The 26,499-nt window shown below is 39.3% G+C and overlaps 1 protein-coding gene across 3 annotated transcripts in view; it reads right to left on the reverse strand.

Annotated features, from left to right (window-relative positions):
• Positions 1 to 26,499, reverse strand: part of satb2 (SATB homeobox 2) — a 53,686-nt gene that overhangs the window by 23,003 nt on the left and 4,184 nt on the right. For all 3 annotated transcript variants that reach the window (XM_038721356.1, XM_038721354.1, XM_038721355.1), the window contains exons 2-6: positions 20,252 to 20,467; positions 15,832 to 16,017; positions 3,928 to 4,054; positions 2,661 to 2,784; positions 1,874 to 1,976 (exon numbers count right to left, since the gene is read on the reverse strand). In XM_038721356.1, the coding sequence (XP_038577284.1) occupies positions 1,874 to 1,976; positions 2,661 to 2,784; positions 3,928 to 4,054; positions 15,832 to 16,017; positions 20,252 to 20,423 (712 nt within the window). In that variant the 5' untranslated portion in view covers positions 20,424 to 20,467. The remainder of the gene's footprint in view (positions 1 to 1,873; positions 1,977 to 2,660; positions 2,785 to 3,927; positions 4,055 to 15,831; positions 16,018 to 20,251; positions 20,468 to 26,499) is intronic.

Here is a 26,499-nt window from a genome sequence, read left to right on the forward strand (position 1 = left end):
AACAACAATCTCACCTCAAGGTCCATATAATGAACAGAATGAACTTTGAATCCTAACTTTTAAGACAATATGAACAAGAAGTCCCTGAGGTGAGCAGAAAAATGGAAAATTGAACATCTGCTGATGGAGTGACCTTGAGTTGAGACTGATTTTGGCAACTGCTTTTTTAACTTTGACACACAAAACCAAAACAGATTTATATAAAAAGGAAATGGAAAAACCCCTGTTGAGGGAGTTTACATGCTAGGATGACAGCTTACATCTATCCCCCGGAGCTTCTACTTATGACTGACATGTGTTGCAACCTATCAGAGAGCTCTATGTGTGTATTGACATCTGAGACAGAGTGTGTCCTACTTCTAGGTGAAGAACAGATCTGATGGTGAAATTACCAAGTTAAACCCGACACTCCTCCCTCTGTCAGTACCAGGCTTTGCTATCATCCTCTCTCATTTTCTCTCTTCCAAAATCCCCCTTTCCGCTCAGGCTTAGTGTTTAATGTGATGATTATAGTTTAGCTTCCTACGAGTGGTTCAGGCTCAAGTGGTCGATGCGATGATCTTGACAAGTTTGGTGGGAAGAAAGTCGTTACAGATGATTTGTTACAGGAGACAAGTCACAGGAGCATATTGCTGAATATCTCAACTGATCAGAGTCATTGTAAAACTGTCTACTCCAGACGACATTGACATTGGTCAACCTTTTAAACAAAACCATGTTTACTCCCTTCATTCTTTACTACCCTTCATCACAAGCTGCATGTCTGAAGCTGGATTTATACTTGATGCAAGGGGTCATAGATGAGTGCAGCATATGTGAACTATACAAATCTAGAATTATATTACCCTAGTTAAATGTGTTTACGTTCTTTTATTTACTTTTACGATTCAGAGCGACGTCAGGCTGCGTACACACCTCCTTCTCTCTTCACTGAATAGGAGACTGCTGTCATGCAATCGCAGTGTTTACTTTCATTTGCAGTAGAGATGTCTTTTACAGCGAAGCAGAACAATACTGAACCATCCTTAACTTCCTAATGTTGTTTTCACTATCAACTTTGCCACTGGCATCAGAAGCTTGAGGGAGAAAACACAAGCAGTTAAAGCTGACCAATCCCAGGTTGTGTTATCTCACTTAGATGGTCTGCATTGTCCACCTGTAGACTTAATCACTGGCATGTTTTTATTTATATGGCTATTCTTATTAGTGCTGTTAGTCTGCATTCATCTTAACTACAGTTCTATGAGTATCCAGGATAAAAGTACGGGAATATATTGTCCTCGCTCCTGGGACTTATTCCTACTATCTGTCCATAAAGTCTGTACTGAATTGGGAAAAGGGGTGTTTATGTATGCTGTTCCCTCTTCTTGGAATCATCATCAATTGACTGAATCTTCGGGAGCTGGTCTCACTGGATGCATTTAAAGTAATTTTAAATGATTTGGAGGCAATCACATCTGGCTGTAGATGTTTGAACTGATTGTTCCACTTGATCTTTTGATGGCTTGTGTTGAACATTGATGCATATTTTTGAAATGTTATGATCATCTAATTTATTATTGACTTCCACTGTAAATTATTTTTATTGTAATTATTATTTCTACAACTTTTTTACTTCTCAATGAGGTACACATTATCTATGGTGTTGTGTAGCTATGCAATAACTCTTAACGTACAATTATAAATCTGTCTTAAGAGTTAGTATTTTCTCTTAGATTGTTTTATTTGTATACTCTTCAGAAGGTAAAACTGGTTAAAAAGCTAAAAAAAAAAGTCCCAAAATGATCTTTTCATTCCCACCCCAGTAATCATCTTGCAAGCCCTTGTTGGTTCAACTGTAAGAACATTGAAGGAAGTTGGGCCACTGTCTCACCTTTGATTTTCTTATACTTCTTGTACCAACGACCAAACTCTTGGCATTTGGCGGTGGAGACATTGGCATAGTAGGAACTATTCACTATGGAGGAAATCATACTCTGTGAGAGAAAGAGAGGGGAAAGATAATTAATAAGCAACATAATATGAAATGCTTATCCTCAGGCAACAACCACATGGCATGCTCACATAAACACACACACACACACACACACACACACACACACAATAGAAACAGACAAACATTAATCATGATTGGAAGCCACCCATGGTAACTCAAGCCAGTACAGTGCAGAGAGGGAATCTCCAGCCACACACACACATATGCTTGCAATTGATGCTGTGCTCAACACCCCCACCAGAGCTCCATTTAAACACAGTATGCATGCACACACACCCACACACATACACACAACTCTCACACACAGCAGTCATTATGAGACCAGGATAGAGCGCTAAACATGCCTCTGGGGAGTTTAACATGATTGTGGAGACAGTGCTTCGTTTTGTGGGGTGGAGTTTGATTCAAATGTGGCAATAATCAATACAATGTATGATTAATCCTAAACCTCAAATTGAAACTGACTTTAGTCATTAGGTAGGGCATGTGAAGGTCTAGTCAGTGAAAGAGACTGACACTTGATGGTTTAAAAAGCGGATGTTAAGATTATTGAATTGATGAGCAGTTCTCTGATGAGGACCATTTGATTCTCATGTGAAGGTGAGGATGAGGAACACGAGGTACGACTTGTTTTTGTTGCTGTGTAGTAGTAGCCAGATGTTACCTGTGAGAGAGGGCACTCTTTGGCCAGAGTACTTTGGTTCATTTCCTTCAGCAGCTCTTTGAGAGCGTTCCTGACAGTCGCGTGGTTCCACTGTTCGCAGGGCAGATCCTCCAGCTTTGAAAAACTACAACAAGCCGAAACCACACACACAGGAGTCAGATACATCTTTAGGTTAATACGTTCAAACACAAAAGGACAAACCATAAAAACAAACAAAAAATCATTTTACAGTATTATACGGGATCTTTTTGATAGCCACTGCACCGCATACATTAAACAGTTAAAGGAATAGTTTGACATTTTGGCAAAATACATTTTTCTTTGCAAAGGGTTAGACGAGAAAATCGACACCTCTCTCATTCTGCACAATAAATATGAAGGTACAGCCAGCAACCTGTTAGCTTAGCTTAGCATAAAGACTGGAAACAAGGGAAAACAGCTAGCCTGGTTTTGTCCACAGGTAACAGAAGTTTAAAAACAAAAAATGATGGTTTTTAATACTTTATTACTCCAGTTATAATCTCCTACTATAGTTACATCCCAAGAAATCAAACAACTTTACAATAAATAAACACCTATATCCTATACCCTAAATTAACCTCTGATCCCGTTGACCTTTCAAACGTCCTGTATTAACCTCCACCTCAAACCACTACTTCCTGCATAGACCTATCTTCCCGTAATCTTCCTGTTGTTATTTAATTTTAACCGCAAATAAATCTTTTCGGCACTGAGCACAAAGTGTGCCAAAGCTCTGCCATTGCCATGGATACACACATAAACACGCAAACAAACCTGGCTGGTATGTGCCAAGACAATAACAATAATAACCATCTCATCTGGAGTTTATCTGTTTTTATCAGTCCATCAAGATCCTGCTTCACTTATTCGAGGGAACTAGGAATTCTTGGCACACTGACTCTCCCTGACGGAGACAGATAATAGATAAATCCCCACAGTGTTGGTTAACTGAAACTTTAGTGTTTCAATATTGCTGCTTTCAAATTTGATAGATATGGTAAATTCTTGAGCTGCAATCAGCTGCAATGACATCAGTGTCTGATTCACAGTGTGTATGGTTTTAAAAGCCTCACTGTGTCCATAAAAAATGGACATGATGTCTTTTAAATGTTGGGGGAGCGAGGTTGGTGGAAAGTCACTGATTTAAAATGTAAACATCTCTACTTTCACTTTCTGAAATGTGAAATTTAATGAAGGAATTTTGTTTCCAAACATGTCTTTAAAACGGTGACCTTTGACTTCTGACCTTTGTAGCTGGATGCGTAGTGTGACCATGTGGTAGACCTCCATTAGCATGTCAGCAACTGTAGCTTCTGGTGCGTCAGTCAGGAAGTGGATGGGCAGCGGGTTCCACCTTCCCACCTTGATGATGCCTGGTCAGACAGTGAAAGATTTCTGTTTTATTCAGGTTTTATTCATTTTGACATTATACAAAAAATACAGAGTACAAATGGGACATAGAGGAAAAAAAAAGGAAGAAAGAATTAGTCCAATATTTCTTTAAATTCTTTTAACTAGTACATCATGCCCTCTCTAAGATGTTGCACCCTTAATGTATGTCAGAACATTTATTTAAATTTAAATACATTTTCCAGAGGCAATCTCTGTCATGAGTTTATTCTTCTCTGTACACTGGTCTATGTGGGCACTTAAGTAAAATAAGCCTGGTTGCTACAATAAAACCTGTTTAGTAAGTTTGGTGGCACGAGAGATTTATCTTCTAAGAGACACATTAGTGGGGGATCTGTTCCAGGTTGTTTGAGCCACTATTCTGTTTTTTTAGTACAACTTTCCATAAAGGCAACACCAAGGGATAATCCTGCACAAAACATAGAAATGTGGGTTTGGGTTAGGCCCATTTTAAAAACAATTTGAGGGGTGTAAAATAGTACTTTGAGATCACATTATGACATAAATATTCCCTTTGCCATATTAATCGCAGGCTTTCTCATATTAGTATTAGAAAGAAAACGTAATATATTATAGGAGTGTGTTTTATATTCTTCACTGCATCTAATACTAAAAAGGTGAGCTTGAACTGATTTATAACAAGTTTTATAATAATAATTATTATTATTATCTTTATTTATAGAGCACTTTTTTTCAAAAACAAGTTATAAAGTGCTTTGACAAGTGCAAAGGCAATGAAACACATTTTATTATTAAAGGACCATACCGGTGGTTTTACGTACATGTTCGAACCCATCTCTAAGATATTAAGTTTTTTTGAATGGAAGACTGACTCTGTACTGCACAGTGTCTGTGGGTGGTCAGAGAGGATGGTGGGTGTACAGAGTGCAGAACTTTGGCACTAAAGAGTCGGGCTCACATCCTGAGTCCTGCTTATGGTCAGGTTAAAGCAACAACAGCATTTTGGTTAGGATGAGTGAAAGATCCTGGTTAGGAGTTAAGTAAACACTTCCTGACTTATGCTTCATATCACTTTGACTTGTTCAATATTTAATCAAGACCACGATGTTTCCTGAAAATTAACCAGGTGCTGCGAGTACCTGAACCTAACCATAAGAAGTATTGCTTTATTCGCTGCGAGTGAGAATTGTGTTGTGCAGTAGTGATGTGTGGATCAATCCTAAAGTATTGATATTTCTTGCTCTAGGATTGATACTCATATAAAAGGATTGATATCTAAACTCAGTCATTTGGACTGAGTGTGTGTTTTATCATAAGTATCTTACTGTCACCAGGATGGTCTAATTATAGGCTACTCGGTTGATAGGAACTACTTTTCCTTCCGCCTGTCAAAGTCATGCTTGCGCTACGGCTCTGTGATGGAGCTTCTTTGAAGTGAGCCTCTGCAGCCCTTTACATTTCCCGCAATTGAATACTGACTCTGGCTGACCGTAAAAACAGTCTCGTCTGGCTGTATTTTAGCTGTGAAGGTAATAATATTGCTCTGTGTGATATGTGTGCAAGGACAGTGAAATACTTTGGCAACACCGCAAACTTTACTAAACATCTGAGATTAAGTCAAAATAATATGATGATGTTATGAAGCGGCAGTTCTGAGCAGGATATTTTCATTATAATTAAAGAATATGACAGTAGTTTGATGTCTTGTCATTATGCAGCTATTATTTTGAATTGGTAAGGCTACAGCCTACTCCTTATTTCTCTCATAAATACAGAAACGGGAGAGGGAGGTCAAATAAAATATGTAAAAAGTATTGGTATTGGTATCGGCAGTACCACCCTGGGTATTACTTGGTATTGGATCGGATAGGAATTAAGTGGTATCGCACATCACTAGTTGCAAGAGCCAACATGGTGGGAAATCCAATTGACCCTTCGCTAAGCCCCGCCCCCCCTTAGTTACTGCTGCTAAGTCCGATAAACTGTCAGTGCTGCCACTGTCTGTTATTGCACTCCACGGAGAAATATTGTCAAATTTGTTGGAAAAATTGATCTCACAAAGAAGCAGAGAGTTTTGCAGTTGCTTTATACATTTGAAGGTTGTATTCAGGCTGTCAAACTGACTCAAATGGACGTGAAAAAAATGAAAGATAGACGCTAAAGCCTACCAATCACACAGTACAAGTGAGCCACCGTATCCCCCGACAACTAAGACAAAAGACAACGATATGAACGATCAACACTGTTCCTGTAAATCTGGGTAGGCCCTATTCATTATTACAACAACTACATTATGAGAATAAATCGTACTTCTCTTATCAACCTCTCTGGGTAGCGACAAGTGCCCCAGGAACAGCGTTTGACCATATCTTAGCAAAATACAGCCAAAAAAAGCTAGACAATGACTCTTTTTGCATTAGAGTCAATGGAGCGCATCCACGAGTCGGACCTCAGTTACAGCGAGACCTATACTGCACTGTGATTGGTCAACTTTGTATTCGGGGCGTGGCTTAGCGAAGGGTCAATTACAAATACTGTGGTTGTCAGTGAACGCTTTGCACATACAAATTGATTCTTAATTATGATAATACAATACTTTTAATACATGTTTATACAACAGTCTGCACCACTATCATGTCAATGCAGCAATAACAAGATATTCTTACTGGATCTCTGCTCTAATTACCAGTTGTTAGCTTTCTTATTCTGCTTTAAAAATGTCTTTCTACACATGATAGTAGATAAAGATGCTTCTCATACTAAAGCAGACAGTCAGAGTTACAACCAGCAATCTCATTTTGCCTCATTTGTATCTCACAGTTCCAGTTTTATGTGCTAAGGTTGTGAGATACATATCCACCTGTGGAACCTTTGCCACCTAAATATATTGGAGGTGAATGGAATTTTGTTTGTGGTGCTCAAAGCATTGAACATTTGCATCTTGAACATCTTTACTTGACTAAAACAATGTCCTGAATAACTGTTCCATACTATAATTATCAGTAGTTTTAACTGGGACAACTGACAGCTCATAGTGATAAGAACACGAGCGATGGACACATTATGATTAGCAACTAGTCCTGTAACATATCTCTGAATTAAATTGTTTTTAATATGAATCCCGTGTTTTGTGTGTTTTAGAGTCTGCGTCAGAGCAGCAGACACCAAAAGTCCTAAATTAGAGACAGAAAAGAGCTTTTTACGTTTAATCGTGTTTATGAATTAGTGGGTGTTTGTATTTCTGCAGAGTCATCAAATGTCTCTCTTCATTTGAAGAATGAGTTCATTTAAGAAAAATATCCGGACTTTTTCAAAAAAAGAATGCCCACAAACACATATGTGCACTTCACCTACTCGTTCACCCACCACAACACACACACACAAACAGAGATACACATTGAGATTTTTCACGGGGACTGGCTGGAGCTGTGAAAACTAAACAAAGCTAATCGCATTACTATCCTCCAAATGAGATCCAGACGGGTCCTGAGAAGTCTCTCTCTCTCTTTCTGTCCCCTTGTTCCTCACTCTCTCCCTCCCACCATCCCCTCCCCCCATATGGTCCTCCTCTCCTCAGACTTCTCTTCTGCCCAGACCCCTCTGATCTCGTTCTCTCTTTTTGTTCTCTTCCACTGTGTTTATTTGTCATTTATATCTTTGATTCCAGTCAGGCCAAGCTGTGTTCTTAATTATCTGGTCATTCGGGGTGGAGGGGGGAATGGCCTCATTTAATCCACTATGAACTGAAGGGACTGGACCTCTCTGGGCAGGGAAGAATCCCAGAGGAACCGAACACCACCAAGACCCAAACCTTTATTAGTTTTAGTTCATCTAGGCCACCTGAAATGTTTTATTTTAATATGAAAGCTTATTTTTCTATCTGTAGAAATTATGCAACATCACATTTATGTGAGAAAAATTTCTTAAACTTTAAATAAAAAAAGAGTAAGAGCTATAAAATAGCACGGTTAATCACACATACAGCACTTTTTACATAATAATCAAATGTGGATCACTATTTGTGTAGATAGATTGACAGAATACACGCAGATATTTTACATATTAAATTAAAGTGAAACATCTCTTTCACATGTAATATAAATATTAAAAATATTAATATTGCACAGGCGATGAAGTTTTCACGTGCAAATGAGTTTTTGTGTTTTTTTTGTGAGGGGAGGTTTAATGAAGTGCATGAGATTGAATAAAATACTGGGATCCTTTTATGACAGAGAGGAAAACACTGAGCCAGTCGTCCTCTCTTTTTTTCAAATTTTTCTCTTTCTCTTACGCACACACACAGACACACACACACACAAAGAAAGTTCCTCCTGGCTATCTTAAGCATGCAGCGTCTGAAAATAAGCCATAACAATTTCACTAATGCCAAGTTGGGTGGAAGCAAACGCGTGAATAAGCAGACAAACACAAACTCACAGAGGACACATGACAGCACACAGACGTGGACATGTACCAGCTCGCATGCAAGCACACACCCACACACACACACTCACTCACACGCTCACAGTTTGATGGTAAATGCATTAATAATTGATCCATCATTTTTGGTCTGCTGTTCAATGGGCTCTGCTTCTTGTCCGCATTTAAAAGTAGAAATCATTGTTCCCATTTCCACATTAAAATTCCACCTCCCAGAGACATGCTTTTATGTGGCTGGCTGGTGGCTTGGCTCATGTCTGAGTGTGCCCATCCGCACAAACGCAAATCCATACACAAACACACACTGATGTCTCCCTCCGACTCTTCTCATCAACACTCACACAGGCCTGCATGCATGGATGCCTGCGTGCACACACACACACACACACACACACACACACACACAATACCCGTGTACACTGTAATCCCATTGTCCCATGCTAGGATAAGTCTTAATGGTCGCAGCAGCCTGCACATGCATGCAGGGCTTCTTACAAACTGGTTCCAGCTTCCACCCCTGGTAGACACTGAGGGAAAACCCATACGCCTGACACACCGCTATCACCCGTCATTGCACCCTGAGGAAATCCTGTTGATGAAAGTCTGTCATGCTGTCATTTGACAGAGTGCATCTCTCTGCTGAAATGCTTCAGCTCATCTGTACAATAACGTACATGAGGCTGATCTTTCCGCTGAGGGAGCAACAGCTTGAGAAACAGGTAGCAAAGAGTTTTAATCTTATTATAAGTTATGGTGCAACTCACTTGATCCAGAATACTTAAACAGATCTGCAACTTAACAATAACAACAAAAAGGCATACTTTATGAAGGCTTTGTCTTTATTAGCATTTAATAAGTTATTTTTAAATGCTTAATTGAGCAATAATAAGAGCAAATTTATTACTGCTATGTTGTGAAAAACCCATTTGGCTAGTTTTTATCCTCAACTATTTAATAGAGGACCCTCTGAACATTTACCTGGCATTTATTAAGTCCAGACTTAATGAATTGTGCAAGTCGAGTAACCTTTTATAAATTACTTCCTAAAATTGATAACTGTATGTTTATTTTAAAAAAGACGTCACTACAACAAATTCTAACACATGCTGTCAGATGATCAAACAGGTTGGAAACAAGCAAACTGATGATATAGTTGAGGGATGTTTACAGTGAATAGTTGGGGTAATAATTTTGCTATTCGTCTTCATTTTCCAAATTCGACTGGCCTGGTTGTTGTTGTTTTACACGTGAAGTTCAGTTGACTCCTCATGGGGAATACTACTCACTCTGGTTTCAGTAGCAGACAGGGAGGGTCTAACAAAGTACAGTATGCTATTCGGTTGCATTATGGGAAATGTAGGATCCAGCGTCGACCTATATATTAGGGATTAAAAGTCAGGTCATCTCGGCCTCTGCAGCATTGATTTTGACCATCCATTATTACATTTCTGAAGTAGCCCTTTTAAGACCTTTGTAATCATCTGACAGATTGTTTGCCCCATCTCACGTCTTTTCAGTAAAGTCGTCAGGCTCTCAGATCCCTCGGTGAGAACAATGTTGTTGTTATCAATAGGAATAATGGCAAAAACAAATTGATAAACCAGAATTTACACAGAGATACACAGGAGCCACATCTGGAAACCCAAAAGATGTTGTTTATGATGGACATTAGAAAAATATAATAAATAGAGATCAAAAGTATGCTTTGAATAAATAAAAGTGCCTTATAAGTAAAATGTAACAACGCCCTGTTAGAAACAAGACTAAAGTTCATGAAAGGTCTAAACTCAGATGTCCAGTGAATTGCTGACATGGTCTGCAGCAGTGACCCTTTGTGGCCTGTTAGACGTGGCACTGCAACAATGCTCTCCCTCTACCCACTCTCTCTCTCTCTCACTGACCACTGTTAACCGTTCACTGACTAAAGCCATAAAGTACAGGTCTGCTCCCATCCATTCTATAAAAGCCTTCAGACCCTTATAATTGAAATAAACAATATCTCCCAGTTAATTACTGGGCTAAGCTAATTAAAGAAAGGCCGTGGTCCTTGGCGGGGACTTTAAATACACCGCTGGGACACAAGAATGCAGGACACAATTCAAACAGGGAGAAAATAGCTGGGACTCTGTGTAATTTTGGTTGTGGACCGCAAAGGAAAAATGTATAATTTAAGCCAGAAATTATTCATTTAACATAAACGCTTGTTTTAAAAAACAAAAAGTATTCATTTGAGAGAAGCTGGGGGGAAGTTTGTGTTTTGTCTGTGATACTGCGTGGCTACACGGTATCTACACCGAGCGTATGTGAACCTTGGTGTGCGCGTGTGCAAATCCATCCTTGCATGGGTTAAAAAGAGTTTACAAGAACTGTGTGTGCGTGTGCCTGTGAGAGTGTTTAAGCACACACACATGCACACACTCAGAGCGAACAAGTCGACTCTCGAGTTCTAAGTCGAGTTTTGTTTGTGTGAAGTTGGGATGTCCCATTTAGTCTCGCCTTTGAAGCCCCTGGTGTGGTGCTTTTAGAGGGGGAGTGCATTGATGTGGACAGGGGACCAATGTGGCTCGTTGTTTTCCATACACACTGAAGAGACAGACAGAGAGACCTCCCCTGGTTCTTGGCAAAAACACTGAGGCTACAAGTGCTACTAATGGCATTCATCTGCAAACTGTAGCAAACATGCGCCTCACTATTTTGTGAGCTATTTTAGGCCATCAGTGTCGAATAATGTCCTTCTGCATGTTTATTTTAAATCGTTTGAACAGATTGTCATTCTGACTTCTGAATTTTATAATCAAAAGAAGAATCTAATATTAACATTGAAGGTAATTTTCCTATTTGGGTGTATGTTGTGTTGTTTTGGCCATCATTTCTAAGTAATTGTTGAGATGGGAACTTGCCAGCCCATCACTACAACTGCATTCAGTTGTAAACAAGCAAACTACCTTTTAGCCAGATTATCTGACCCTCTTTATTTGGAGGTAATAATCCCTTATTGAACAGGAGCTACAGAAAGCACAGCCGGTCAAGATTGAACAAGAAGTCAGACCTCTGACTTCTGATGTTTAAATGGACAGTTTGGGTAATAATTTTATGTTTGCCTTTGTTGTCTTTCTCAGGTTTGGCTAACCTGAGGGTTTATTTAAAACCCATCTGATTAGAGGAGAAAAATTATGACCAAAACTACAGAACTAAGACTGAGGTTATAATCAACTGAAATTATACTTTAATGCCCCAATTCACTTTTAAATTACAACTAAATTCAGACCGTTGTGTTGTTTGACAGCGGGATTGGTTTGATTGAAAACTTTGTTTTTATTTATTTGAGAGAAAGAAGCTGCTGTTTTTCAACTTAGCTAAAGCTTTGACAGATGAGTGTAGGAAAAATCATTTCAGACTTGAAAAGTAAAAGAGAAAATCATTGACCAAAGAAGCAAAGAGATTGAAAAATAGTAACATCATCTTTGTGACAATGCAAAGAGTTTCTTGAACGAATCTGATTTACATCTGATCAGAAGTACTTTATATCATTATTGATCTGTCTTTAATCTTTACGTTTTTTGGATGGAGCATCTTAAGGGCATGACGCGAAAATTCACTGATTATTTCACATAAAATTTGGGGTCACACACACCCTGGAAACCTGGAGTTCTGTAATGCAGCTTTGCAAAGTTCCAATATGTGAAATCAAGACAGCAAATTTTTTTCTTGTCTGCACCAAATCATGGTTGAAATACTTTTGTTTTGTTCAGGGATGAGGCAAAAGTGACCTTTTTAAAGAGCAACTAATCTGATTGCTTCGGAATTCCAGTGGTTTAAGGTCTCATCTTGCTGCAGTGATGTACAGGTGTGCTCCAGGGTGTGTCAGTACACTGTGACATCACCAGCACACCCTCAACCAAAAAATGGCCATATAGCTTGATTATGCAACAGCTATTTACAACCCATATTTACGTTTTTGCTAGGCCGCAACCTCCAGCGTATGACGGTAGCAAAAGAAGAAGTAGTATAAAGAGCGACAAAGGAGGAGGTGCGGTGGATGGACATGTCAAGGAAACTCAGGACTTTCACTCAGAAGACCGAGGTTTGAGTCCTGCATGAAAGAAAGTCAAAATTGGCTTGTAACATTTTGTAGGTGACTTACATAAGATTCATATTTTAACCCAAACCATGATCTTTTCCTAAACCTAACCAAGGAGTTCTATTGCCTTAACCTAACCAAACTACGACCATTTCACAAAGTTTACCAAGTGTTAAACGTCATGTGATGTACTTAGGGTCCGGTATTTCCGCCACTGGGAAGGTCGTTTTGGGCAAAGGTCAAATGTCAAATGACATAATTTTGGGTCAATTGACAATTGACCTATTTTGTCATTTAGGTATGAGGACATGTTGGACATCACAGTTGAGTGTGGTTAAAGGTGCAAAAGGCTTGAAACCTTTGACCAAAGGAGGCAGCACTGCTTTTCAGCCTGGCATTACGGTTCTCTTCAGCACTGTTGCATCTGCGTTGCCTATAACTCCGACTATCAGAGATCATGGAAATTGAATTTCCTGTTAAACTGGAGTCGGGCTTCATGTTTAAGTTCAGGATATGTTGAGCCAGATTTCTAGTATCTGTTTCTCTTGATCCCTCTGGAAAACACAATACATCTTGTCAATAAACATCTGACGCACTGAAACATACGACTGGTTTGAGATGTGACCGCTGTTCAGCAGGCATGCTGCTCTACTGCTGGATGTGAGTTGGGACTACTAAGAAAACCAGAGAGGTGGAGGTCAAGAGTCTGTTTCAGGTGAGCTGGAGGCCTCCTGATAAGAGCTGCTGGCCTTGAGGCAGTAAAGAGATAACCTGTGGCACTGTGTTTATGGGATGGGGAAAACACACACACAAGCAATCTCCTACACATTAGAAACATGCCTGCACACTCATGGGTCTGCAGAGCTAATTCGAACGAGACCTGATGGGGATGACACACACGCACACACACACTAATGCTCGAGCGAGATCTCAAACAGATGGGGATCTCCCGCCATTTTCAGAGTATTGCAATAGCCATGTTGCTTACTGTTGTTACCATTTTATATCGATGTGAGGCAACGTCCCCAGATGGCATTTTCTGCATGCTTGAGAAAAGACAGCAGTAAATGATACTGTCCTGTTGCCGATGACTACCATGTGTGCAACAATAAATTAAAGAGTATTTCTTTTCTTCATAAACATTCTCACACATACTGTGCACACACACACACACACACACACACACACACACACACACATGTATTTTTGTCTTGCATAGACATTCCTGTCCAGCCCTTTGTTGTGTCTTTAATGAGTTTTACAGGCTCTGTCTGTGTCTTAGTTGTGTTTTTGAAACATTCTTGTGCTTATTGCCACTGTAACAGTACAGTGTCTGCTCTAAATAGACAACCTCACATCCACTTTTTTTCTCAGGCCGCTGATTAGAGGGAGAGTCTCCTTTCAAAGATTGTTCTCGTCTTGACCCAATAGCTGCATGCTATTTAATTCTGAGTCAGTAGTGCCATAGTTTACACAGCGAGAGACACTCGGAGGTTGGAAAATCAAGACTATTATTAATGGCCTTGATGAAACCCCTTTCAAACTAACAAAAAGAGGCAACTTGGCCTCAGACATTTAGCTATTTAAATGATAGTATAGTAACAGGATTAGAAGAATACTGGTATTTCTCTGCTGAAAAAGTCCAAAGTTGGTAATCTGTACACCTTTTTTTTATTGAGAGAAGCAGCATCATTGTTGCTAAGCACTTTTTTGTGCTGTCTCAAACAAACAGTTGCACTACTACGAAGTCCATTGGTGTAGGTTTTCTGTCTGAAGTTTGACCCTGTAGGTGGTTTTATTTGTTTAGTTGTGATGCCTATCTCTACTACCATCGCTTCTCCAGCTCGCTATCAGGTTCTCCTTCCATTTTCCTTCTCTTTAATTTAAATTTGCAGAACGAACGCCGCCTTAGGAACCCCAAGGAATGACCTACCAGACAAAAGCTTTCATCTGCTTACATGAGGTGGGTTTATGCAAACCTTTACTGCATTTTATTTTTGACTAAGCTAATGAGCCAACACAAAAACAAATCCAACAGGTAATAAGCCCTGCAAGTCATGAAGACAGATTTAAAGGAAATGTTTGGCATTTTGGGACAATCGTCATTCTTTTAGTAACTTTTTCAACCTGGATTACTTTTTCCCATGTGTTTGTGTCTATGTGACTAATTGGGACAACATTTTTTCAACCTGGTCCAGTATTGACTTCAGCATGAAACAGGGAGGCAACGTAATCATTTGGCAATTGTACCCCGTCAAAGTATGTCCACCAAAATGTTTGTTTTTACCACTGACAGACTCATGTTGTTAACATTATGGAAAGGATCCCTACAGAGATAGACCTTTTTAAGAGTAAGAAGCTTTTTGTTTAACCAGAAACAGACACTATATCGCTCTGTTCAAAGCCACCAGACTCCACTGATAAAAACAGTAATTAAATCTTACCTCGCATAACACAGGAGTTGCTGATCTACTGCTACTTCGGTTGGTTACTTTGTTTGTTTTATTGTGTGGCTTTTGTGTTATAAAGGGTTAAAAACACCAAAGTCACACAATAACACAAACTAACCGATTGAGGCAGCGGTACACCAGAGCGGTAAAATTACTATTTTCGTCAAAGGAGCCTGGTTGCTTTGATGAGAGGCCAGGTTGAAGTTTCCCTTTAAATGAAAAGATTGATACCACTTTTATGTACCGTCAATATAAAGCTATAGGCAGGAGACGGATAGCTTAGCTTAGCATAAAGATTCCCCTTGTTTCCAATCTTTATGCTAAGCTAAGCTAACTGGCTGCACTAACTCTCAACTAGAAAGCAAATAAGCTCTTTCCTACAATGACCATTCTCAGCTTTTCCTTTAAGGATGCAAAATCCTGAGGTCAGTTGTTGCAACAACATGCACCTCTTCAGATCTTGAGTCAAGCACGGGCCGTGGCTCGCTACAGTTTAGGGACACAGCACCTACTGTATACTCTCAAACCTTTGCACATGTGGTTGTGGTAGTGTTTATCAGTTGGTGGTGACAGCGTAGTGGTAGCATTAGCATAATGAGAATTTATTTGTTTGAAAAGATTGTTCTAGTAAATAAATGATTTAGCACTTTACACATGATTAACTTTAATTTTTAATTATAATTTTAGGCACCAAAGGCCTTGGCTTGCAAAATAGCTAAGGTCTGTAATCACACCATATATTTAAAAACTTGACAAATGCATATGAAGGTAAAGGTGCTAAGGTGTTTGCAGTGTCTCTCTGACTGACCGTGGGCTTGTGCTGCTGAGCTGTGGGAGTAGCCGAGGGCGAGCAGAGCCGTCTCCACCAGCTGAGAGAAGAGAATATCCTTCCTGACCAGGACAAACTCTGCATGCTCCTCTCTTCCCTCACATCTGTCTGCCTGAATCCCTCCATCCGACTGCTCCACCACACAGAAGACTGGAATCATTAGACCTGTCGAGGACGAGAAGTAAAAAAAGAGAAAACAACAAGATTCTTTAAATGTCTGGTTTTTATTGTCTGTGATCACAAAATCTCTCGTAGACGGCAAACATGTGGGTTGCATTTGTTGTGGGTCAAGCTTGTAATCCCTTCATCCTTTTCGTTTTACATTATTGAACATTGCAACACCTGAAATTCTCAATACGCTTACAATAAAGCAAGGATGTAAAACTGTACGACTGTAACAGTGCTGCTCACTGTACGCAGGACATTTCCAGGCATTTAATCTAACGGCCTATTAGATAGGCAGCCGTAATAATGGCTCCCCTAACAGATATGCAAAGATTATGCAAATACACAAAAGACCTACATGGACAACACATGCAGCTTTCATGAGAGCATTGATAACAGATAAAAACTATTCAACAACTAACAAAACAGTAAATGAGGGATTTAAATGTTAAATAATATTGTCAGTGCCGTTAATAAGCCTTAATACAGAAGTTTACGATCAAAAGACAACTTGAATTACTGTGAGTCATCCTCAAACATGCAAATTCAGGAAAGGTGAAAACCAAACCAGATTCTCCAGAAAAGTTGGCATGAAGAGGAGCTCGCCCCGCTCACACACACTCACGAACGCAAAAACTGTGACACTTTCAAAGTGTCCTTTGAACCACTTCAAAGCAACACAAGTGTTGAACAATTATATAAATTATTATCAGAAACACAATTCAAGTAAATCCAAAGAAAATTTGAACTACTGGGTCAAGAAATGCGGCTCATTGCTGTGCTTCAAACAGGCTGGGACACTAAACTAAATGATTAGATCTAGGCAAATGAAACTAATGAAAGGAAACAGTTGACGGTTGGTAGGATCCAGGATGTAGACACCAAAACCTTCTACCTACTAGGTTTTGGGACCGTCACTATTCCTTGTCGGGATCATTCATTGGTGAGGATAGTCTATTTAACCACCACGTTGTTATTTATTGTGCCATAATACTCATTCCTGATTGAGTTGACCTATGGATACGGTATAACGTGACACCATCTGAAATTTGCACCTTATAATCCTCATCTTAAATCATCGACACTGTAGCCAGCGTTTTAGTATTTCAAAAATTGATTTCACGTCATGCTGTCATAGAAAGTGACAACGTACAGAAAAGTCTTTAGATTTCAAATGCTCACACGGTTACCAGTTAACACACAAGCTAAACTAACCTTAGCCACGGATTAACAAACATGGACACATCCTCTTATTTCTGGCCATGATATATTATTATATGTTTTATGATGCACTCTAAGGCTCTAATAATGCCACTCCTCCTCCTCAGCATTCTTCACTTCTAGCTTGTTTATTACAATATTATATCAGGACACCCTGACTTGCATTGTTTCTTATTTATTTATTAGGATCTTTATCAGCTCTACATTATTGAAGATTTCAATCGAGGCAAGCACTTGTTCCTCTTCAGTATTTTCAGTATCCAAACCCAGCATCCGTGTCCTTCTGGCTGCCTGCTCTGTTATCAATCCTTCCTCTCCAATATCAGCCTTTTTCCTAAAAGGCTTTTGGTTTTGGGCCACCTGTCAACTGGCAATTAATTAAAGCTCTCTGAAGAAATGATGGAGAGAGAGCATTAGGCAGCGTCCCAGCACTAATAATACAGGGGCACGGCAATGTGTTTTACCGCATGGATACCACACAATACTGAACACACACACACACACACACACACACACACACACACACACACACATATGCCTCCCTTTTCCCAGCATGCACACAAACGCCCCTCCATACAAACACAACGAGGTGCGTGCAGCATTAACCAACCCCCCCCCCGTCCTTATCCAGATCCATCCCACCCGTTGTTTTAATCAGTCAATTCCTATATTTCTATTTCCTCCTCATTAATCACTCTGCTCCCAGTCCTCCAGGCTCTCATGGAGTGAATTACACACTGGAGCACTGTGCCAATTCAAGTAAGTGAATTTCCCCCAACAGGGAAATATAACTGTCAACACAGAGCAGCTCCCTCCGACCAGCACTCCTCTCTCTCTCCAATTCTCCCTCACCCTCTCTCTCTCTCTCTCTCTGTCTCCTCTCACTGGCTCTCTCTCGCTCCATCCTCTGTCTCCACCTCAGTCTGTCTTCTCTTATATCCAGTGTCCTGTGATTTGCCCACTGACTGTATGATCTGGTTTGGATGATGTGATGTTGCCTCAAACCTCTAATCCCTCTAATATGTATGGGGATGAGTGAACGGGATATTAAAATAAGATGTGTGTGTGTATGTGTAGTGGAGTGTGTGTGGAGTGTAAGTGTGTGTGTGTTTTGGCATCATTTCTTGGGTGTGAGTGTCACAGCGTGGAAGTTTGTAAGTCTGTGAATGTGAACATGTGTGCTTGTGTTTGCATGCTTCTCTACTTGTGTATGTGCGTGTGTGTGTGTATATATATATATGTGTGTGGCCCCCTCCTCGTGGCAGCAGTGTGGTTTGGAGGAGACACGTCGAGTTTCCTGTCTTCAAAGACAACCCGTCATTATTACAGGCCAACCATCCGTTCAGCACAGGAAACCCCTTCCTCCTTCCTCTCTGTCCCTCCCTTGTTCCCTCGTCATTTTTCTCACAGATAAATGTTTCCTTCTTCTTTCTCCATTTACTCCTTTTCTCACTTCAACACATTTATTCTTCTTTTCGTCTTACTGTGGACAAATCTGAGTCCATGCTGATTTGTTAACCTCTTTAACTCTTCCAAAACCACAGACTGGCTCATCTTTACAACATCAGACTATGCAGCCAAACACTGTTAGTAACAGTAACGGTTATTCCAACAAAGATCCCAGAGTTTTGATGAAACATTCAGAGATGAGTTTAAGGGAAGATTTGTATAAAAATGATGCACAAAATATCTAGAATATTTCCATTTGATGTGACTGGAATTCCAGTCAATGTAAACTGTAAAAATGTAAAAAGGGAATAAATAACATCACCTAAAATGTGGGTTGGAACAAAATATATGTATACTTATGTGTAGAATTTTTTTTTCTAAAAAAGAAATTAATGTTAAATTAAAATCAAGCGTTTAAGAGATATTTCTGCAAACACATGGCAGCACAAGCAGACACACAGCTGTTAAGACTGTTAAGTGCGTACACACATGCACACATAAACAAGAAACAACTTTCACAATGAAGGCAGGGATCGATAACCCAGAGTGAGTTGTATAAATCTTGTTTATATGGAGCAATCGCCTTTATTTGGTAAGCCTGTATTATACAGTTCCCCCCAGAGTTATAGATTAACAGTGCAGAAACAGCTCGGGTTCTCCCAGCTCTGCTGCCACACTACAACACAGCGCACTGAGCCAAACTCAACTCATGGCCAGGATGTGGCTCACTGCAGAGCCAAGAGCTGTCTTTGGGTTTTGTACATAAGAGCTCACAAACCTCAGACACCTGGTTGAAAAGGCAAGAACTGTTTTGAAATGTTGTCATCAGCTTTCTCTATTTCAGCAAAATGCAATTTTTCACGAATCCAATGCTGTTTGCAATTTGGAAAATAATAATTTCCCTTTGGTTTATTCCTTAGGTGTAAGATATAACTTTTTCTTTTGGCCATAAACCGCATTTTAAGAGTAGGCATCAGTCATACAAATTTAGTGCACATTTTAAACAAATTTCCAGAACATCTGCAAAAGATGCAAGTTAATGTTCTATTCTAACCACTACTCTTATGTGCATATTAAGACTTTGGTGCATTGAAAAACAATTGGTGACACTTATTCTGCAATCAGAAGCCCTTAAACCACTGCAGAAGAAGAGGAGACAAGAAGACATGAGCGCTAGTTAAACCTCATGTGTGGAAAACAATGTAGAAAATGTGATTATATTTGTTTTTAATGTGAGGAAGATTACGGCCTCCTCATCACTTCACTCACATCTGATGTCTGTGTGGAGCATAAGCTTCAGCGGACATCATCACTGATTTGCTATGTCTGTTTTCAACTTTTCAACCTCAGCCTTTTTTGCGTTATTGTGACTTTATTTTGAATTTCCGGTGTTTCCACTTCCATTTATTTTATGTGCAAACTGAAAATGTGCATACAAACAGCTGGATATAGACCCACATATAGTTAGATTGTCACTTTAAAATGGATACAATAAATAAACAACAAGAAAGGTATTCTCCTCTGACAGTTCACATATTGGCATCTTGATCAACATGTTGCTTACCTCCGAGAGGTCTTAGTGGGGCTCCGTTGTGGCGTATGCGCGGCCCAGTGGGGCTCCCATTGAGCTCCAACCGGCCCTTCTTCCCTGGCGGTGGGAGGCCGCTGAGGTCCGGGCTGCCTCCCCTCCGCTCAGGACTGTCCTGGGTGATGGGACTCTCCCCTCCTCGCTCCATCCTCCTCCAGACCCCCAGAGGAGCTCCAGCCAGAGAGAACGAGTCTGGCAAAACATAAGGAAATAAAATGGTGACAAGAATACAGGTTGGCATCATGTCTGGGTTTTTTGAGGGGCAGTAAGTGTACGGTATGAATAGAATTAAGGTTGGTGATATTTTATATATTTAAATTTATATTTTATATAGTTTGTATTGTCAACAAATGAAAAGAACAAAACAAGAAATTAGTCAATAACACCTTCTGTCGCAACTTGAGCATCAAATGTGTATTAATACGCAGCTGAAAATAGTCCCCAGCAAATTTCCTCATGTGTGAGTAACGTTTGCTAAAAACTACAGTGTCCAGCTGTTAAAGGACATAACGTCTTTTAAAAAGAAACAATTTTTTTATGACCTACTTTTACAGATTTATGTCTTCAGTAGGAACCGGTGGGCTTGTAGCCGAGTGCCACAGACAGGGAAGTGAAGTCAGAAAGTATTGAGAGGGACTAACACCTTGTTGGTTTTGGTATTTTCGTGCAATTTGTTGGCTATAAGAAAAAACATCCTTTATCCTACAAGGAATGGCTGGATTTAATTTAACAATTAAAATGTAGACAGTTGAGGAGATAGAGACAGTCCATCAGTGTTTGTTGGGACTGTAAAAGGTAGTGACAATGTAGGATCACTTGTGTGTTTGTGTTTAATATGTATGAGTACATATACACCATAACATGCATGTCCCCTGATAAGGGAGCGTCAGCCAAACTTCTAATCGAGGGTAATGGCATTAGAAACGCTGCCAGGCCAGACAGGGGACACATGCCAATGTATCAAAGAGCAGCCTCTCACTCAGGCCAAATGGACTGCTTTTATTTACATACGAGCCCCTGGACAATATCCGTGAGCATGTGTGACCCTCAATGAAGAAGAAAGAGATTAGAAACTGTCTGTGGAAACATGGTGAAGAGAGAGAAGAGAGCAAGCATGTGAGGTTTTTAGATTAGAGGATGGAAATCAAGTTAGTGACAGATTCAGGAGTGGAAAAACACAGAGTCTCTGTACTGAGTGACACTGGCCAGAAATTCACCAGAACAAATGAGGGAGAATCCGTTGGTTATTGTTTGAGCGTGATATATTCCACAGTGCTTGATTAGAGCCTCCCCCTCTCAGTTTTTAATATTTCTCCAGCTTTTACTGCTCCAGCTGTCGTAACTTTGAACAAAAGACAATGTTTTGTGTGGTAGTGTCTCTCTGTCCTTCTCCTCCTCCTCCCTTTTCCTCCTCTTTCTTTCCCGCTCGCCTTTTCTTTACCTTCTCCACCGACTCTCATTCTTACACAACAACAACACAGCTGAAAAACACCATACACCACAAACAAACTCTCAGTCTGAGAAGTATTAAGAGCTTGGGCAAAATTTCAAAATGTATAATAAATTAAAAACATTAGCTTTGGCATGATTAAAAAGTGTGGGAGGCGAAGAGGCCAAAAAATGTAAGTGGCAGAGTTTAATGAACGTGGCTGAAAAAAAGGAAAACAAGTTCAAAGAGTTACACAGAGTGGAAAGCAATGGGTTTAAATGTGAGTAAAGTGGTAGCTATAATTCACAATGTGAGGCTTGCTGAGAAAAAGAGAGGCTTTGCAAATAAATCTAACCGCTAACAATGTTGTAACTACAATAAAGAACAACTGAATATAATAGAACATTGAAAGAAATTCACTTGCTACTGTCGCCTGCCGTTTACAGCCTTTGCTGCTCTTCAGTGTGTTGACAAGTGTAACTTTACCTGCAAGACAAAGGGACAGACTAGTGAGGCTGATACTACAACTATTTAATATAGCATTTTTCACCTCTTATTTAAAAATGTATTTCTCTCGGACAGGTTCTCACCTGTTGTAGCTTCCCCCGCAATACTGATTATCCCTATCAAGACCTGGCCTTGCCGACATCTCACCATCTAACCTGGGGCACACACATCTACACACACACTATAACAGATACTCAGCAGATATCTCATCATCATCTCATCTCTGAACACGTCCTGCTTCCATTACATTTCATTTGGTATTTGACCCAAGCGATAAAGAATTTTATCGTGTTGTGCATTTTTCCGTCAACCCTCGCTCACTTGGTTCCATGACGGAGATAAGATGTGCCACCTCAACAGCAGCAAGTATTACCTTGTCAAATTATTACTAGGTCATGTGCGGTCACATGAAACATATTTTAAAGTGTATACATGTTTATTAACATATTTGTTAACTCGTACTTTTGGCACCCATACATGGAGGCTGGTATATAAACAGTTATGTTTATATATATATATATGTATATAAATGACATGTGGTACAGCACAGTTGTAATAATATAAAATATTCTTTGACAAACACTTAAATATCTGCATTAACTACATTAGTGAGTTAGAATTAATTTATTAAATGTTTTATACCGCTTGAATGCTAAATCTACATTTTAAACATTTTAAATCTACTTTTTTTGAGAAAGCAGGTCTTTTATTGTCCTAAATTAATATTTTATTTCAGTCTTCCTTTTGAAATAGCCGATAGTTACATAAATTGTTATAATGGTTCAAAATGGTGCACTTGGCCATGTGCAGGGCAACAATTCTATCTTTATCAGAGTTATTAATGTGTAGGCTACATATTATTAATGTTTAGGCTACGGACTTCCATTAGGATGTTATGGTTTAAATTTGTGTACAGTATTATATTTTGACATGTTGTGTGGAGGCTTCAGTGGGCCAAATGTACATTTACTCTAGTAGCCTACTAGCCTATATGTATGCTACTTTATACTACTCAACCACAATCAAGAGGAAATATTGTAATTTTTATTTCACTACATTTACTTGTCAACTTTAGCCAAATAATAAAAACATTTGTTTTTTACGGCATTAATCAAAATTACCTTACTAACAGTAGGACTAGGCTATATAAAGTAGCTAAAACTAGCTAACTGTGTAAAAGTAGTTAAAACTAGCTCACTGTATGCAAAGTTGTAAAGTAATAAACTAGCTCTATGTAAAGCAGTTAAATTGAGCTAACTGAATGTAACCTAAAGTACTTCAAACTAGCTCACTGTAAAGGAGTTAAAATAGCTCACTAAAGGAGTTCAATCAAGCTAAATTAGTGTAACTTAAAGTAGTTAAACAGCTCACTGTACATTAAGCAGTTAAAACTTTACAATGCTGCTTTAACATTGATGCACCAGTTTTAACAATCTAATAATTAGAGCTGAAATGGTAAGTTGATTAAAAGTACTTAGCAACTATTTTGATGATCAAGTATTTGTCTAAATCCTCTTTGATGCAAAAACATCAAATAGCCTATTTATTAGTTCCAATTAGTTTCTTCTTAACTGTGAAGACTTTCTGTGTTTACCTCCTATAGGATTGTAAACTGAACATATTTGCATTTTTAGACTGTTGGTCGGTTATGACATTTGAAGATTATAGCTTTATGATGAGTATTTTTCACACACATTTTATAGATCAAACAACTAGAAAGTAATAACTACAGAAAGGAGTATTTACTGATAATGATTTTGTGGGACATACGCAGGAATTTGCATATGTCCTCTTTGGACCTCTAATGGAGTATTTTTACACGGTTGTATTGATATTTTTACTTAAGTAAGTAAAGGAGTGAAGAAGAGTGTTCCAAAGTACAGCAAACAAATAGAAGTGAGTGATTCATTGAAACCTTGTACACCTCTTCTCTATTTTACTCTGCTTCATTGTTTCTTTCCACCTGGTTTCAGTGTAACACCAGAAAACAGTGATGACTGACATGTAAATAATAACTTGGGTGTGGACATGCGTGTCTCACGATATACTCAGAAACATCCCCCGGTCACAGACTGATAAATGCTAATCTATTTATGCCATTATTATGGGTATGTTGAGCAACAACCTTTTGTTCTAAAGACCATCTTTAAACAAATGTGGGCACGACTTGATAACTCTATGACGTATACAGTACATCAAATGTTAATACTAAAACACTAAAATCATAGATTTAGCAACACTGATATCAGCCTTCAAATGATTGTTATCTTCTGCATCTTAAATCCATCTGCATTGCATTGTTTGATAAGGTGTGTGATAGTTAAAGCTGTTAATAAAGAAGCGATAAGAGGAGCTGTTACATATCTGCTATGGAGAACAAATATAATGTCTTTTTGATAAGGAGAGAGCCATGAACCATTTCCCACTTTATTGCTTCTCAGGGCACTACCTCCCAGAGAAACTGTACAATTAATTATAAAGAATTTTCTTTTAAAACCGGTACATTTAAAAAAACAAATCTGTTTAAAAATAAGCTACTATATTCTGTGTCACTCATTGTCATTTTAATGGAAATGTAATCAACTTTCTGCTATGACACAGATGTCAGATGTTTGTCCCGCATTGTGTTTGATTCTGGGACAACCTCCTGTTTTGATGATAAGCCACTATCAAATTCCACATTATTACACATTCTAGACATAACAAATACATTCTGAGGGCCAAAGACAAGATTGCAGAGCAAAAATGTAGACACACCCAAAGAAATAGAAGAGTAAGACACAACAGCAAACACACCTATAAACAAGATGTCCAGCTCAAAGACGTAAACACACACAAACAGAGGCTAACATGTAATTCAAAGCCAGTCTAAACTCTACAAATCAGACTTCTGACAAACACTGATTGGTAGTCCCATCTATTTGAAAGACATATGGGATAATGACCGCTGTAACAAAGTGTAAAGTGGGAGCTGCAGAGCTCCATGAAAGCTTTTTAAATCCTTGTGTCATTGAATCTTACTTTTGCTCTCCGTCACTCTCTTTCTTGTGCTTTTATTTAGTCTAACCTGGATTAAGGTTTGGAATAACGATTTTATGTTGCATCCGGCTGTTTTAATGTTAAGCCTGTGATGAAGCAAGATGTGCACAAAATGTAAAAATTGAAGTGTAACAACCGGTAGGGTAAAACAAAAATGCTCCACAGTCAATGTATATTTCTAATGAAGAAGAATCCTGTTTTATGTTGCCTCCTGCCTCCCAACAAGCTCACACACACACACACACACGCGCGCGCTACTTCACTGTCATCCCATTGTGATAACTACACGAAACAGAGCATTAAACGCAGCAGCTCGAGACTCACTCACACACTTAAACGCTCTGAGATTGAGAGCAAGAGAGAAGTATAACAGGGATAATTGTGGGTGAAAAGTTAATGCAATCAGCCGAACAGCAGGATAAGATGTTCACTCTGAGCATGTATGAAACCAATGGATCTCAAAAGTGTTAGTTAAGAAATACAACTAACCTCTAACACAGCAGAGTTGAGGAGAGTAAGCCTCTGAGTCTGTCCTGCATGCTCTAACTGCCTCTCCAGTATCTCTTTTACCGTTACCACACGTGTCTGCTAATGAAGGGTTGTGCCTTTAACATGCAAACATGACAGATAGAGAGAGAGAGTGACCTATGAGGGCATTATTAGCACTGATAGCAGGGAGAATGAGAGAGGCGTTACCTATATAAGAAAATATCCCGATACAGCTGTTCTTCCTGTTTGAGATCCACTTTTATAGCAGGGTAATCAAGCTATTGGTTAATGCTTGGCTCTGCAGCACAGATAAAAGAAAGCATGGGTGGGGTGGGGGTGATATTAAAAGCCCTGCTGTCCATGAAACACACATGCATGTATGCACATTGAGGGACAGACACAATGAAGCTGGGTTGTGTTAAAATGCCCGCTGTTGCACTTCCATCACAATTAACGTGCAACAAAAAACACTCAGGGGGAAGCACAACGGTCCTCCTTCTCCGATTTTCTTTTTTAAAGTCTGGAAACAAAATGGGGAAGAACACAAAGCTTTTGTTTTTATGTGGCTGTTTATGAGAAATGATTGCTGTTATAGGGAAGGCAACATTATTGTGGAATTTGCCGTTTATGGGCATCAGATGTGTCACAGAGAGAGTGATGTGATGTGGGGGAAGTTGGTGAGAGGAAGACATGACCTTCATGGCAAACACACTCAAACGCAACTTTTTGTTGTAGCTCTGGAGAGGGTCCACAGGCTCAA

Source organism: Micropterus salmoides, unplaced genomic scaffold (assembly GCF_014851395.1).
Source record: "Micropterus salmoides isolate LMB-PRFRI ecotype aquatic unplaced genomic scaffold, ASM1485139v1 Ms_hic_scaffold_15, whole genome shotgun sequence".
In the NCBI taxonomy this organism is placed as follows: domain Eukaryota; kingdom Metazoa; phylum Chordata; class Actinopteri; order Centrarchiformes; family Centrarchidae; genus Micropterus; species Micropterus salmoides.